The sequence below is a fragment of the Myotis yumanensis genome, unplaced genomic scaffold (genome assembly GCF_028538775.1).
Source record: "Myotis yumanensis isolate MYYU_CA2020_CCGP unplaced genomic scaffold, mMyoYum1.0.hap1 SCAF_5, whole genome shotgun sequence".
NCBI classification, from domain to species: domain Eukaryota; kingdom Metazoa; phylum Chordata; class Mammalia; order Chiroptera; family Vespertilionidae; genus Myotis; species Myotis yumanensis.
In genome coordinates this window covers 357,274-373,571 of record NW_027223756.1, presented here as the reverse complement: position 1 = coordinate 373,571, position 16,298 = coordinate 357,274, and the positions used below count along the sequence as shown (strand labels likewise).

The 16,298-nt window shown below is 53.9% G+C and overlaps 1 protein-coding gene across 11 annotated transcripts in view; it reads right to left on the bottom strand.

Moving 5' to 3' along the window:
* The window catches only part of SUN1 (Sad1 and UNC84 domain containing 1), a 40,784-nt gene extending 24,774 nt beyond the window's left edge, over positions 1–16,010 (bottom strand). For 7 of the 11 annotated variants that reach the window (XM_070414221.1, XM_070414226.1, XM_070414227.1 and 4 more), the window contains exon 1: positions 2,734–2,828. In XM_070414221.1, the coding sequence (XP_070270322.1) occupies positions 2,734–2,810 (77 nt within the window). In that variant the 5' untranslated portion in view covers positions 2,811–2,828. Of the gene's footprint in view, positions 1–2,733; positions 2,829–2,976; positions 2,996–8,037; positions 9,616–15,913 lie in introns of those variants that run through there. The other 4 variants (XM_070414223.1, XM_070414224.1, XM_070414225.1 and 1 more) reach the window with 4 other exon arrangements.
* Between the last annotated feature and the right edge of the window lie 288 nt (positions 16,011–16,298).

Below are 16,298 nucleotides of genomic sequence, written 5' to 3'. Positions count from 1 at the left end.
TTCTCCACGGCTGCAAGGACCAGAGATCCCTCTGTCCCCTCCCCACAGGTCCTCGCTCGTGCCGGGCAACCTGTGTGGGTCACCTGGTCCCAGGTGCTGACAGCATTGCTAACTCTGTCCCCTCCTCACTTCCAGGTCACCCTCCCCTGCCTCCACCTCGACTCTAGTCCCCAAGGCCTGCTTCCTTCTCCCGCTCGGAGAGTAGGCAGCGTCTCCGACCGCCCACGAAGGATCCGTCACGCGCCACCTGCAGTGCAGGGAACCCCAGGGCCCATCACACTGCGCCTCCACTTTCTGGGCCTCACTGTCAGGCACCTCTTCTCGCTGCCTTCAGCCTCTCTCTACGGCTCCTCACCATCCACGTCCAGACACCCTCTCCCCTCTCCGGTGGTAAAATAAATAAGTAATCACAGCATGCCCTTCCTTTCCCTTATCAGCCGACTTGTTGACTACCCGCCCCCCCCCATCATTCTCGGCCTGTTGGTTAAGATCAGGGGTAGAAAACCAACTCCCCCGAGACTGACAAGCCAGCTCCTGCCAGCCAGGCCTGCACCCAGCAGGGTGCCCACCACAGGGCAGGAGGCCTGACCAAGCTCCCCAGTGCCGCCACGCCCACCACCGCAGAAGTGATGGGATTTCAGCGAGGGGGCAAGTGGACAACACTGACCAGCTCTCCACTGAGGGAGAGGCAGGCCCCCTGCAGCCGCGCAGAGTGCAGCAGGAAGCACCACCTGCCTGCAGTCAGGCCACAAACCACGGAAACCTGGGGCCGACCAAACCTCCCAGCGAACCGCAGCCCCGGAAGCACAGATCCACCCGCAGTCACGGCCCCCAGCAGGACAGCGGGCGCGTCCTGTGCCGGTTGACTTTTGGAGACGGCCCGGGACGCTGGAGCACTGACTGGGTGTCTGACATGTGGGGGCTGCTGGGAGCGACAATTGTCAGGCTCTGCAGAGCTGTGCTGAGTGTCCACCCTGCAGAGACCTGCTCCAAAACGACGCACTGGGGGCGAGACTGCGACACCAGCAGGGACACAGGCATGAAATGCAGAGCGGCCTTCCCGCGCTGCACACAGAGCGGTCACCGGGAGCTCGGTCACCAGCCCACCAGCCAGGAGAGGGATCAGAGCGTCAGCCATGGGCGGGGGGAGCAGGACGGGGAGGGTCTGGAGGACAAGGCCGAGAGGAAACTTCTGGGACCCCCCTTCTCCACACTGCAGCCTCGAGTCCTTCCCGGCATAGACCTGGGTACACTGCTCCTAGTTAAAACCCTTCCCTGGTCTCCAGGGCCCTCGACAAAGACCCAGCACAGCCTGCAGAACCACCCGGCCCATCCTTCCTCCTCAGGGAAGGCTGCAGTTCCTGAATTCACCGTGCTGCAGTCCCCACACAGAGACCCAGACACAAGCATCTTTTAAAAACTGTATTTAAAATAGGTTATAAAAGCTAAAAATCAATTAGCAAGAATAATAACTATGCTCCACAATATAGAATAAGGAATAGTTTACTTGAGCTGGCCCAATTTCTTATAAAATACTACAAGACTTTTTAAAAAAAGATATATTTTTTATTGATTTCAGAGAGGAAGGAACAGTGAGAGAGAGACAGAAACATCAATGATGAGAATCATGGACTGGCTGCCTCCTGCACACCCCACACTGGGGATCAAGCCCCCAACCCCGGCATGTGCCCCGATCGGAATCAAACCTGGGACCTTTCAGTTCGCTGGCCGACGCTCTATATCAGGGGTCCTCAGACTTTTTTAAACGGGGCCAGTTCACTGTCCCTCAGACCGCTGGAGGGCCGGACTATAGTTTAAAAAAAAGCTATGAACAAATTCCTATGCACACTGCACAGATCTTATTTTGAAGTAAAAAAAACAAAACGGGAACAAATACAATATTTGTATTTGCATGTGGCCTGCGGGCCGTAGTGTGAGGACCCCTGCTCTATATCCACTGAGCCAAACTGGCTAACGCAATACTACAGGATTTTTAACAAACAAAATAAAGAGTGTGTTACTATGGAAAGTGTGAGTGAAAACACAATCATTAAATGTGAGATTTGACTAATGCCCTAAAAAAGTACTGTCCTTAAAATGCCCTCCCATGTCCTTGAAGTTCCCCTCACACTTCACCTTAGAAGAGCCATTTCCGTGTGCGCAAACCCTGTCAATCAAATCCTGACCATCCGGGGGCCAGTCCGTTGGCACTAACCGTGGTTTTACGATACTTAAGTTCCTGTCAGTCATCCTTTCTGTTTGATAAACTGGACAAGTCAGCACCTCTCAGTGCAGACTCAGGGCAGAGCACGTGCAAGCAGAGCGCCGAGCGCCGCGAGGGGGGGCTCGGGACCTGGCTGCCCGCCCCGCCCCGCCCCGCCCCGCCCTCTGTGGTGCCTCCTCTCAAAGGCAGTCCTCCCGGGAGAGCTGAGATAAGAGACCCAGCCGTGAGTGTCAGTCACACAGCCCTAACAGAACCACAGAGATTCGGTCCGGGCCAGCCCTCTGGGTGGAGTTAAAGCAGCATTTCGTGTGCAATGACTAATCACTGAGTCATCAGCAACGTACCATTTTCAAAACACCCTCACAATGTCCATGTCAGTTCAGTAATTGCATAAACAAATAGTATAACAAAGTTTATAGATATTTTCTCTTTCTAAACATAACATTTTAGCCCCACAGAGGCCCCGTTAATTCAATGGCATTGAGGAGTGACAAGACACACACGCTCACCTGAGTGCATACGTGTAGCCAGTGTTCTCGGGCACACACTGAGGCGGCGTGTATATGTGGAGCCGAGAAAAGTCCATGTTCAGTCTCAACTCATACTGCAGAAGGTGGAAAAAGCAGGTCAGGTTAGGTGAGCGCACACGCAGAGGCCCTGCCTGCCGCCACCGTCTGCTGATGGAGCAACGCTAGCGAGCAGTCCTGTGTTTCTGATCTTTAAAACAAAGGACAGAAGGTTTTCATAATTACACGTGAGTGCAGGAGCACGGCTGCTATATTCAGTCCCTAAAAGACAGACCCATAAACGCACCCCGGGGAGACACCGGATCGACTGACTTGTAATTATGAAAACTGGGGCACTTCCCAAAGACCAAGGACCATTTCACAACCTATTTTTAAATTCCCGAAGGAGTCATGTGTTCTCATGCTTCTGAAATAACTTTTCGTTGCTGTTAATTAAAATAGAAAGACTCTACTGCACAGTCAAGAATCAGCCTGTGCGTCCCGAGACAGCGAAGTTTCCAGAGTCAGAAACTGCTTAAGGCACTGCTTGTACTTTTGTTTTCCCCCAGAAGAAAACATTATTTTCAAATTAAAAAGTGTTGAATTGAGCACACTGCTTCTCAGGTTGTCAACTAGATTTCTTTGGAATGATTCAAACTTTCCTCTGTCTAAAAACATTTCTTCCTCTCTCTCTCTCTGACATACACACACACATAGTCACTCCAACTTTTTTTTAATGCTCACAGTAATAATGAGAATCACAATCTGTTGCTGAATAATCTAAAGGAAGATAAAAGTAAAAATAAAAACCATCCTGGACAAAAAAATATTTATGTATAAATGACTGATTTCTACAGAAATAGAACAATCCAAAAATTTGTATGAAACCACCAAAAACCCCAAATAGCCAGAGCAGTCTTGAGAAAGAACAAAGCTGGAGGCATTATGCTCCCAGATTTCAAACTACATAAAAAAGCTACAGTAATGAAAACAGTACGGCATCGGCATAAAAACGGACGCACAGAGGAATGGAACAGAGAGCCCAGGAGTAAACCCTCGCACACACGACCGGTTACTCGACGACACAGGAGGGAACGCGCGGTGGGGAAAGAACAGTCTCTCCGCCCACGTGCTGGGAAGACCGGGCAGCCGCGTGCCGACAGTGAGGCTGGGCTGCTGTCTGACACCGAACACACAGACCTGGATGTAAGGCCTGAAAAAGGCAAGAGAACCTAGTGGTGACAACAAGCTGCTTGCTCAGGTCGCGGGTGTGACTCCGAAAGCAAAAGCAAGCAGGTGGGGCCACATCAAACGAAAGTGGTTCTATCAGCCAAAACCGGTGTGGCTCAGTGGATGGAGCGTCGGCCTGCGGACTGAAGGGTCCCAGGTTCGATTCCGGTCAGGGGCATGTGCCTTGGTTGCGGGCACATCCCCAGTGGGAAATGTGCAGGAGGCAGCTGGTCGATGTCTCTCTCATCGATGTTTCTGACTCTCTATCTCTCTCCCTTCCTCTCTGTAAAAAATCAATAAAATATATTAATAATAATAAAAAAAAGAAAATGGTTCTATTAGCAAAATGGAAAGGTAACCGACCAAACGGGAGAAGCCATTAACAAGTCATGTATCTGATAAGGGGTCGGTATCCAAAATTATATACAAAGAACTCTTACAACTCAGCAGCAAAACAACCAACAGTCCAAAGGAAACACGGGCAGAGGGCCTGAATGGGCATTTTCCCAAAGAAGAGGTAGAGGGGGCCGACCGGCACGTGAACAGGTGCTCACATCCCCGGTCCCAGGGACGGGGAGACCGAACGGCAGTGAGATGCCACCTCACACCTGTAGAAAGGCTGTCATCACCGAGCCAAGAGCTCCGTGTTGGCGAGGAGGGAGGAAGGGGAACCCTCGTGCACTGCTCGTGGGGATATAAATTTGTGCAGCCACTGTGAAAGCAACGTGGAGATTCCTCACATAATTACAACTAGAGCTGCCACAGGCCCTAGCAATTCTGGTTTTTTATCCAAAGAAAATGAAACCACTAACTCAGAGAGACTATGTACTCCATGTTCCTGCAGCAGCATTTACAACAGCCAAGACATGACGCGCCGTGTCCATCGACAAATGAGCGAACGCAGCAGCAGGCGCATGTACACAACGGAGTGTTATTCAGCACGGACGGACTCCTCGGGCCTTCTGCTAAGTGAAGTCACACAGAGAGAGGCACCTACCATAGGATCTCTCTTATAGGAAATTAATTTTTTTAATTTTTAAATAAATGAACAAACAAAAATATTAGAGAACAGAATGGTGGTTGCCAGAGATGGGAAGTGGGGAAAATGGGTGAACTGTTTGGAGTTTTTATTAGTTTAAATAAATTGAATTTTTAAAATGAAATTAAATAAAATGACTGATTTGTATAAGCTAAGACAAATGTACTTCACACCACTTTCTGTGAAACAATCTAAATATTCTTTAAAAAATGAAGTACCCATAGAAATAAAGGCCAGTGTTTATACATAAAAATTTTATTCGCCTATTAATTTCACCAAATACTACAAAACCCCTGCATTTTAACCAACATCCCAACGTTGCTCGGTTCCTCCCGGGACCCGAAGCACTCTTCCCTGCGTCAGTAACACACCCTTAACCCTCGACGCCCGTGAGAGCTACGTCACCAGGAGCTGCTCGGGACCTGCTCAGCAGCCTCGCTCCGTCACTGGACCCCACCCTTCCGTGTGGCTCAGAACAGGTCCCAGGAGGCTCAGCCACCAGGAGCCGGTGGATGGGCTCCTCCCACTCAGTCAGGCCAGGCCCGGCGGGAACGGAGCCACACCCAGCAGCAGGGCACTGCCGGCTCGGCGGGAGGATGTGTACTTGTGACTCACTAGGCGACCAGGGCCTGCTGCACGGCACCAGGACTGACGCCCCACGGCTGCTCAGCCTCTGGGGGAGAGCCGCCTCCTTTTATTTCAGTCCCTTTTAGTTCCTCACTCACAAAACCCAAGCTCCCTAACCTCATTGCCAAAGTGATCTTTCACGTAAATATTTAAAAGTATTTTTTAAAAAATATATTTTATTGATTTTTTACAGAGAGGAAGGGAGAGGGATAGAGAGCTAGAAACATCGATGAGAGAGACATCGATTAGCTGCCTCCTGCACACCCCCTACTGGGGATGTGCCCGCAACCCAGGTACATGCCCTTGACTGGACTCGAACCTGGGACCCTTCAGTCCGCAGGTCGACGCTCCATCCACTGAGCCAAACCGGTTAGGGCTAAAAATATTTTACAGAAAAAATAAATAAATAAATAAAATAAAATAAAATAAAATAAAAATATTTTACAGTCCTGCACTGTGACCATCAGTAACCCAGGGACCTAATCCGACCGCTCTCTACAGCTGGCAGCGCCAAGTGCTCCGCGGCTGAGCGCTCCTGGGACTGGTTCACAGACCACTCGCCGACCAGCGACGGCGCTGAGCTTACAGACCAGGACTGTGATGCGGAGGCACCAGAGCACGGGCTCCGAGGGACAGAGCCCTGCCACCGGGCTCACATCCCAGCCCTGGCACAGGCACAGGCACAGCGGGTCTGGCCGTGGCTCCGTCACTGGGCCTGGTGAGGACACACACAGGACCGTGAACCCACAGCCTTTATTTTAAAAAGTTACATTAACACGTTCTCACATTTTCATCCACCTGAAGAGACAGATTGGGTCACTTCTCATGCGTAACAAATGTTTCCAGAAGCGCTCAGAGGTGTGGACATGCTACAACCACGCTCCAATGAGACGCAGACGGAGCTGGGCCGCACCCCTCCCCAGGCCACGGCTTACAGAGAAATGGAGCTCCTTGTCTCTGAAGCAAAGTTCCATCAAAGAGCCGAGGGCCACGACTGGCCGTGAGGGGAAGCGAGTGACAGGCTAAAAACCCACAGCTGACAACGGGGCACAGCTGAGTGACAGGCACAGCCGTACATTTTTGGTCAAATAGCTACACATGTGATAAAATCGCAAAGGCGAGCCCACTGGAGGAACAGCAGCAGAAGCGTGGGGATCCAGGCAGTGGGCTCAGGCCCGGACGGCGGAGAGACCACCGATGCCCATGGCCAGCCCCAGCAGCCACCAGGGCACAGGGTGCTGGTCAGAAGGCCTTGCTTCTCCCTGCTCAGGCCAGTTTGCTCCGTAAGCACATGAGCTGAGTTCCATGCTATGTTCTCAGGGACAAGCACAGCCCGGGACCAAGGGAAAGGCATGGAAGGTGTGCCCGACACAGGGCTAACGCTCCCTTGACGCCAGCTTTCACTCTGGAATAAAGTCACAGAGCCTATGCTTTTAATTTTTAAAAAGAAGGTCGTTTTCTTCTGAGTTAGCAATCCCTGAGAGGGAAGCCACTCACCCCTGGCGGAAACAAAAGACCAAGTCTGTCCGCGGGGCCGCAGGCCGGGACGGCTCACTGGAGCCAGCGCCAGCTTCTCCGAAGCCTATCTGAGCTGAAAGCTTATCTACTGAAAACCAAATAGACATGCTGAGCATTTCAAAATGCGGCTTCCAGTCCCGTGTACATCACTGCTAATTAAAGCCCACATGTGACCCGAGAGCCTTCCTCTGGTACCCGGGCCGAAGGCGCGGCCCCACCCGCCTCAGCCTGAGACTCCCTTCAACTTCTGAGGAGTGTTGCGACAGCCAGGGGAAATGGACGGAACACAGGTTTAACGGCATCAGAAAACCCTGTAAAGAATTTGAAGTTAACATTTTGCAAATTGATGTGAAAAGAGGGGCCTTTGTTTTTCCATCCCTTCGGGGCCACTCCCTTTGTTCCCCTAAAGTGTGGTCCCTGGTCCGACCTGGTCCTGGTCCCCGGCAGGTCCCAGGGAGTGGCCTGGGCCGCAGGAGGGAGGCTGTGAGCTACCAGATGCCTGCCCCACGGGGAAAGGGGCTGGGCTTGCATCAGGCCTCCCCCAGGCTGCCCAGCCCAGCCGGCCGCAGGCAGGGGACCCGGGAGCCTCTCCTGCCCCCGTACAGAGTACTTTTAAGGGTGGACAGCTTTCGGTTTTGAGCTGCCAGACCTAACAGGATGCGTACACCCCAGGAAATGTGGGCCAAGAGTGCCACCTGCAAGGGAGCAGGAAGCCCCGTGCATAGGTGCCCGGGCCTCCTCCACCTGCTCTGCTAGGGAGGACATGCAGGCCAGCAGCTCAGGCCAATGCACATGTCCTGCTTGGGCTGCAAACAGAGCTAAGGTGCTTCTTAAATTACTCGGGCTCCTCCCTCAGCACCCCCCACCTGCTCCAGCGGCTCTGTGACACTTACACCAGGTGGGAGAGAGGAAACAGCAGCACTGTCGGGCTCTGAAGCTCTGAAGTGAGGTAGCCCCACTCTTTCCCGGGGCGCTCAGTCTGGAGGGAAGGGGTGCGGTGGCAGAGCCCCTCACCACTGCCAGCTCCAGGAACGACTGGTGCATGTGCACGCAGGAAGCAGTCGGGCCTGCTGGGAAGGCACTGTCACTGGTTGAGTCGTGACGAAGCAGCTGCAACTACAGGGAGCCCAGCTGAACAGGGTAGCTGACGTGGCAGTCCCATTAGAAACCTCCTCACCCCGTGGAAATGGCACGCCACCCCTGACCCCATCAGAGCTGTGCACCCAGAGCAGCAATCCAAGAAGACAGCGACAGGCAGGACCCTCCACCCAGCCCAGCACAGCTCCGGATGGGGGACCCGCTGCTGCTGGGCTGTCCCCTCAGGACCTTCCAGAGAAAAGGGGGAGGGGGAGACAACACACACACTTGCCCCGGCTCCACCCTCACACTCCTTAATCACCTGCGTTGGTTCCAAAGGGCAGCTGTGCCCATTTAGGCCTTTCATTGTTGTAAAGACTCACCTTTAAAACTAAAATTCCAAGGTGCGTGCCCCTTTAAAAATCAGTACTAAACCTTAACATAATTACTCTGCTCAGGATCTTAATTCTGTAAAACCAAATAATGTGAAGACTAATAAAAACAATCATTACTTCTGCCTATAGACTTAAAAAATCGCAAACTGGGTCAGACACGATGATTTCCAAGACCGTGCTCCAGGTAAGGACTTCGACAACATCATAAACAGGAACTGGCATCTCATTCTATTTCCATTTTAAAGAAGCAAAACAATGTTCATTAAAAAACAACTATGATTTATACTGAGTCACCTTAAAAACGAACTGATTGTTTAAAACAGCCAATCAGAAATGAATGACCCTCCCCTGGAAACATGTGAAAGGGCTTTGCAGGATGCCCTGATGCTATCTGAACACCTGAGTATTTAAACATCCAGAAAAGCCCTACGCTAAGTTTAATGATAAATGACAGAGAATGGGGCTTCTCCTTTCCACTTATCCCTTCTGTACCGTTTGAATTTTTTTAAGAGTTAAGTATTGGTTGTATAAAAAGCAGTTAACCCAATAAACAATACTTTCAAAAAGAAAAAAAATTAGCGCTCAGTATGAAGCAGAGTGGGGCAGCCAGACTGGCTGGGCGTGGCTCCGCTGTGGCACTCAGGAGCCGGAGGGGAGGCACCGAACCCCACCCAGGGCTGCTCCTGGGAGCACCCACGGTACCTCCCTCACCCTCCTGAGCGGCCGCGGTGCAATCAGTTAATACACCTAACCTGCTGGGCACGGCCCTACATAGGGCGAAATGCTGTTACAAACAACAAGTAGATTTAAAAACAAAGCAATAGAATAAAAATAGAACTCAGCTATTTCCAGCAGCAACTCTGTACTGAAAGACTGTTTCTCGCCAAGATGTGATGTTTCTTTCCTTTTTTTGGAAATGATGAAACAGCAGGAAGAGGTGGAGGCTCGATACGCTTGTTCACGTAACAACAGGACTCTGAGTTCCAGGAGTGCGAATGCCTCCCTGGAGACCTCACCCTACGCCTCCCAGGACGCGCCCAGACCTTCCCCACAAGAGCTCCTCTAACAGCAGTGCTCCCCGTGTGCCAGCAAAAGCCCAAAGGCCAGGGGTGTGCTCTGTGCGGGCCTCTCAGCACACAGCACGGACAAGCCTGCTGCAGCCTCGGGCCCAGCACGCAGGAACCGTCGGACAGCCAGTGCCCCGGCCGGGTTAGGAGGGCTGCCCACCCGGCGATTCCTAACGGAAAGGGCGTGTCCACAGCAAGCACCCTCAGCGGCACTGCTGTGCACTGACGCCTGGGGTGACCCACACCCACAGGTTCCTAACCCACAGGGAGTGGCAGACTCGGGGGGCTCCGGGCCAGCAGGTGAGGCGACCAGTGGGAGGTTTGTCTTTTCCTTATGGTCGTACAGGATGCTAACCGTACTCCTATCACATAGGCCAGGGACCCCCTGCCCCCCTTCTGTTACTGAGCTGGCTGACTCTCATGTCCGGCTTGAAAAGGCCTTCCCTGGCCCAGGAACACACGGGCAGTCGGTCACGGGCTCTCTTACTCTCACTGATGTGATCTACATTCCCAGCCAAGTGTAACTCACCTACCCCATCTGAGCTCCCTGTGCAAACAGTGAGGCAGGCACCTCTTACCCCCTGGAGAGCATTTCTGCCTGCTTCCTGCCTCGGAATCATCCACCTGTCCAATCACTGGCCTGCCTGCCCCACCCACTTCAGACCAGCAGCGCCTCCTCCCAGGGCATCACCCTCTGCCTGGGCTCCCCGGGGCGACCACTTCTTGCTGGCGCTAGACCCTGAGCTCTCGAGGGCAAGAACTACCCTCTCCTGTAGCACTTAGCAGGCTCCCTGCTCTCTCCCCACTCTGCTCCTGCCCGGCCACACCCAGGAAACCCCGCCCCAGTGCTGAATGCACCAGGAAGAGCAGGACCGGCCTCCTCAGTCCTCCCAGGGCATCCCAAGCACCTCTCTCCTCATCCATCAGAACAGCGGTGTCAGCCCCGCTTCATTCCCAAGTCCAGCTGGGAATGCGAACGAGGAGCAGCAGGCACAGGACTGCATGCGTACATCAATGCAGACAGCCATCCACACCGTTTCCCATCGCCCTTGTGATGCCTGTCCTCTAACGCCAAGTAGCAGCTGAAAGCGAGTGCCTTCCAGGACTAAAAAGGCTTGCAGCCTAAGTAGCAAGTGAAGCAATCATTAAATTGATCTTTTTCATAGTCTAGATCAGTGATGGCGAACCTTTGGAGCTCGGCGTGTCAGCATCTTGAAAAACCCTAACTTAACTCTGGTGCGGTGTCACATACAGAAATTTTTTGATATTTGCAACCATAGTAAAACAAAGACTTATATTTTTGATATTTATTTTATATATTTAAATGCCATTTAACAAAGAAAAATCAACCAAAAAAATGAGTTCGCGTGTCACCTCTGACACACGTGTCATAGGTTCGCCATCACTGGTCTAGATATAGCTGACATCTCCCAATAATGTCAATTAAGATGCAACCAAGCAAATGGAATGACTAAGACCAAAGCAAGCAGCCAAGCACAGCGCTGTTTTCAGGCCCGACCCCTGGGAGCGCCTCTGACCCCACTGCCAATCACTGATCTGCACACGATCACGCCCACGTGACTTAAGTCCGGGACCTGCAGGGTTATTGGCACAAACGTCAAAAAGCATCTGTCACGGAGTTCTTACCTCCTCAACTAAAACTCAGGGCGAGCGGCCTTCACCGAGTGCCCCCATGCGACTCAGTAAAAAGCCAAACACCAGCTACCCAGCTGGCTCCTTAGAGTTCAGGCTGCAAGCCACGCAGATACTACTGAAGGAGAGCCACTCACAGCCTCTGATCAGGATAAAGAGAGTATGTAAGTATTCTTCCTCTGAAAATCCTACGTTTATTTTGGCCCAATGGGAGTGAACGGTTTCCAACACAGACCCAGCAGGTCTAGTCTAGTCTCGTCTCCTCTGTCTGAAAATCAAGTCCGGTAAGCAGTCAAAATAGCAACGCGTTCCAAATGTAGGAAGCGAGGGAAAGAGGAAAATGAGAGGGTTTCCAATCAACTAAATACGACTGCGGCCCCCACAGGTGGCAGGGAGCACAGCTGCCCACAGACACTCAAGTCCAGTCGGGCATCCCTCGTGCTCGGCCATCCCCGCTCGTTCCCACCTGCACCACGAACCCAGGTGTAATTCTGGGTTCCGAGCACTCCGCCCAAACCAGCAGCGACTGACGACAGAGGCTGCGTCCCCTGGGCTCACCTGAGAGGCGTAGGTAGGGCAGGCATTTCCTGCGGGCAAATTCAAACCAGCTCTGTGTGCAGAACCTGGGGACCATTTGACTGTCATAAATTCAGGGTGAGGAGACAATGGCTATGAGCAGACACCCTATCAAACACCAGCATCCTTTGAAACTAGATCACAAAGGAATTCCCACTTAAAAATGGTGCACTGAACATAGATGTTAGCTTCCGCTCTCCTCCAGGCTTTTAGAAGGCATGTATACAGTGGGGCCTTGACTTACCAGTGTCCCGACTAAGGAGTTGAGATACCAGCTGTCTCTCCGCGGATTTTTTGCATTGCGTTGATAGAGTAATTTGAGTTAACGAGCTCCTTAACGAGCTCGGTCTCAGAACGAATTAAACTCTTAAGTCAAGGCCCCACTGTATACCCCAAAGAACAAAACCAAAGGGAGAAAAGACAACAGTGAGAAACCTGGAAGCTATAAAACACATGGTGAATGAAACCTGATTCAAAGGCTTACAATGAGGAACACTGAGAAATCATCCAATTTCATCATGGACCCTCCTTTCCCCCCAAAGACAAGACCATGACACCCACATACACTTGCAAGTGAGGGTGCAGGACAGAACCAAATACAGCAGGAACTGATCACTGAAAGTCTGGGTAAGAAGCAGTTAGGCAAAACCACCTGATCATCTCAACTGGCGAGAAGGCACTTGTCGAAACCTGACAAAAGGCATTTACTAAAGCCCACAGCTAACCTCACACTCCAGGGGGAAGACCAAAGAGCTTCCTCTGGGATCATCGGGAACAGACAAGGATGCCTGCTGGCACCACTGCCTCTCAGCACCCCCGGGACCCCGGCCAGAGCATTCGGCAAGGGGAGAAAATAAAAGGCGTCCAAAGGAAGAAGAAAAGCTCCCTCCACCACAGGTGCCATAACCTCCTATGTAGGAAATCCTAGGGAACTCACAAAAAAATACTACAACTAATAAACAAATTGTAAAAGTGACAGCATACAAGTCAACAACACAAAAATTAGCTGCATTTCTATACACTAACAATAAACTGAAAATAAAATTAGGAAAACAATTCCTCTTATAACAGCATCAGAAAAAAATAACAAACTTAGGAATAAATTTAACCAAGGAAGTGCAAGACTGGTGCGCTGAACATAAAACACTGTGAAGGCCCTAGCCGGGCTGGCTCAGTGGATAGGGCGTCCGCCTGTGGACTGAAGGGTCCTGGGTTCAATTCCAGTCAAAGGCACATGCCCAGGTTGCGGGCTCCATACCCAGTGATGTTTCTACCTCTCTCTTTCTCTCCATTCCTCTCTGAAATAAATACAAATATATTTAAAACAAACAAACACTGTGACAGGAAGAAGACATCAGTCACTGGGAAGACAGCCCCAGGCATGGCCGTCAGCCTGGTGACACTTCCCTGTGCTACGAGGAGTCAGTGCAACTATCAAAACCCCAATGGCGTTTCCTGCAGATATGGCAAAGCTAATCCTTAAGTTTTTATGAAACCGATGGACCCAAATAGCCACAAACAACCTTGAAAAAGAGTTGGAAGACTCACACTTTGAACTTAAAAAAAAAAGTACGTTATTGGCATAAGGATAAACATATAAACTAACAGACTGAGATCCAGAAATAAACCCATACATTTATGGCCACTGATTTCCTACAAGAGGCCAAGACCACTCAAAACAGCCTCCTCAACAGCGGAGCCGGGACAGCTGGACGTCCACAGGCAACAGGATGGAGCCGGAGCGCCTCACCCCCCGCACAGTTCACTCACAACGGGCCCACGACCTAATCGCAAGAGCTAAACCATTGAAAAACTCAAACACACAGGCAAAGCTGTATTAGCTTTGATTCCACCATGGCTACTTATGATCATACCAAAAGCACGAGCAATAAAAGGAAAAACAGCCGAAACCGGTTTGGCTCAGTGGATAGAGCGTCGGCCTGCGGACTGAAAGGTCCCAGGTTCGATTCCGGTCAAGGGCATGTACCTGGGTTGCGGGCACATCCCCAGTAGGAGATGTGCAGGAGGCCGCTGATCGATGTTTCTCTCTCATCGATGTTTCTAACTCTCTATCTCTATCCCTTCCTCTCTGTAAAAAATCAATAAAATATATTAAAAAATAAAAAAATAAAAGGAAAAACAGATTAAGTGGACATCCTTGAGAATGAAACCTTTCGTGCATCAAAGGACACTGTCAAGAGAGCGAGGAGGCACCCAGAGAAGGGACGACAGTGTGTGGGAAAGGGCCCGGCCCCAGAGCCCACGCGGACTCTGCACTCCAGAGAGACCGACACCCTTTAAAGCGTGAACTGCAGGGACAACTCTCCAGGGCAGCCACACAGGAAGCAGAGAGAGACACAACCACAGCCACTGAGATCCCACCTCACGCCCACTGGGACGGCCATGATGTAAAACAACAATCCACAGCCCGGCCGTGTGGCTCCGTGGCCGGGCCTGGACCCACGGACCTGTGAACCAGGAGGTCACCTTTCCATTTCCGGTCAGGGCAGTAGGGGGCGTGCAGGAGGCGGCCGATCAATGGTTCTCTCTTATCATTGATGTTTCTCTCTCCCCCCCTCCCTGAAGTCAATAAAAATATTGTTTAGAAACAAAACGTATTTTTAAAAAAACAAAACAATAATAAAGAAATGCTGGTGAGGATGTGCGGACACTGGGACCCCTGCACGGCTGGTGGGATGCGAGGCGGGCGGCCGTGTGGAGAACAGGGTGGAGGGTCCCCTGAAGTCAGTTCCCCCTGGGCCCACAGTGCAGCCCACGCCCAGGAATGCGCCTGAAGAACGCACACAGGTGCCCCCGCGGAGATGTGCACACGGGTCACCGCGGCACTGGCCTCCGGCAACGGTGGGAACAACGTGAAAGAGCTGCGGGGTAGTCACACAACGGGGTGTCACTCGGCCATTGAGAAACGGGGTGCAGGGAACCGGCCCTGGACGGAGGGTGAGGGTGAGGGGTGCAGGGAACCGTCTGTGAACGCAGAGTGGGGGTGTAGGAGCAGGAGCAGGAGCGGGTGCGGGTGCAGGAGCGGGTGCAGGGGCAGGAGCAGGTGCAGGGGCAGGAGCGGGTGCGGGTGCGGGTGCGGGTGCAGGAACGAGTGCGGGTGCAGGGGCAGGAGCGGGTGCAGGGGCAGGAGCGGGTGCGGGTGCAGGAACGGGTGCGGGTGCAGGAGCGGGTGCAGGGGCAGGAGCGGGTGCGGGTGCAGGGGCAGGAGCGGGTGCAGGGGCAGGAGCGGGTGCGGGTGCAGGGGCAGGAGCGGGTGCGGGTGCAGGAACGGGTGCGGGTGCAGGGGCAGGAGCGGGTGCAGGGGCAGGAGCGGGTGCGGGTGCAGGAACGGGTGCGGGTGCAGGGGCAGAAGCGGGTGCAGAGGCAGGAGCAGGTGCAGGCCGCCTTTCTGAGGACACAGCCTGGCACCCACTTCCACCGCCCAGGCGTGGGCGGCGGGTCAGGCCCGCACACGCGCCGCGGGACCCGGACCGACGCCCGCGGGGAGCGCGGCGCTCCCGCTGCTGCCCAACGAGAAGGTGCCGCTGAAGGTTCGGGGAAAGCGTCCAAAGGCGCTGGGAGACGGGTCCCGACGGGGCAGAGGGCAGATGACCCGCTGACAGACGGACCCCGGCGGGAACGGGGCGGGGCGGGCGGCCGCGGCCTGACAGCGCGCTAACCGGGGAGCGCCGCCCGGAGGACACGGCTCCACCGCTCCGGGCGGCCCGCAGCACCGCGGGCTGAGGGCGGGGACGGAGGACGGAGGGACCGGACGGAGGGAGGCGGGGCGGAGGCGGGGCCGGGCCGAGGGGCCGCAGGCCGCGAATGCCTCCGGCGCGGAGGGCGTTGAGGCGGGGGCGGCGGCCGTTGGCGGCGCAGGCGGGGCCCGCAGTTTGGCGCGTCCCCGCAGCCCCCGCCCGCCGTGAGGGGCGCCCACCCCGCCGCACCCGCCGCACCCCGAGCCCGGCCCGGCCCGGCCCGACCCCCGCCCAGGACCTCACCTGCCTCGCGCCGACGCCACCGCTACCACCACCGCCGCTGCCTGAGGCCTAGTCGCCGCCGCCCCGGCCCGGCCCGGGAGCAGACCGTTCCGGCGCCAGCCAATCGCGCGCCGCGTCCGGGGCCTGAGGCGGGATCAACGAGGACGTTCACCAATCCCGACCGCGCCATCTGGAACCCTCAGCCAATGAGGATGCGGCCTGTCTAGAAGCACGGCCAATCACGAGCAGAGGCTGAGTCGCGGGGCGGGGCAACGTGCGGGGTCGGTGGCGAGGGAACGAACGGGGCGGGGCGGTGTCTCGGGAGATCCCGGGTCTCGCCGCGGCTCCCAGCCCTCCCGGCGCCCCCAACCCCCAGCTGCGCGGCGCGTCCCCAGAGGCGCGGACC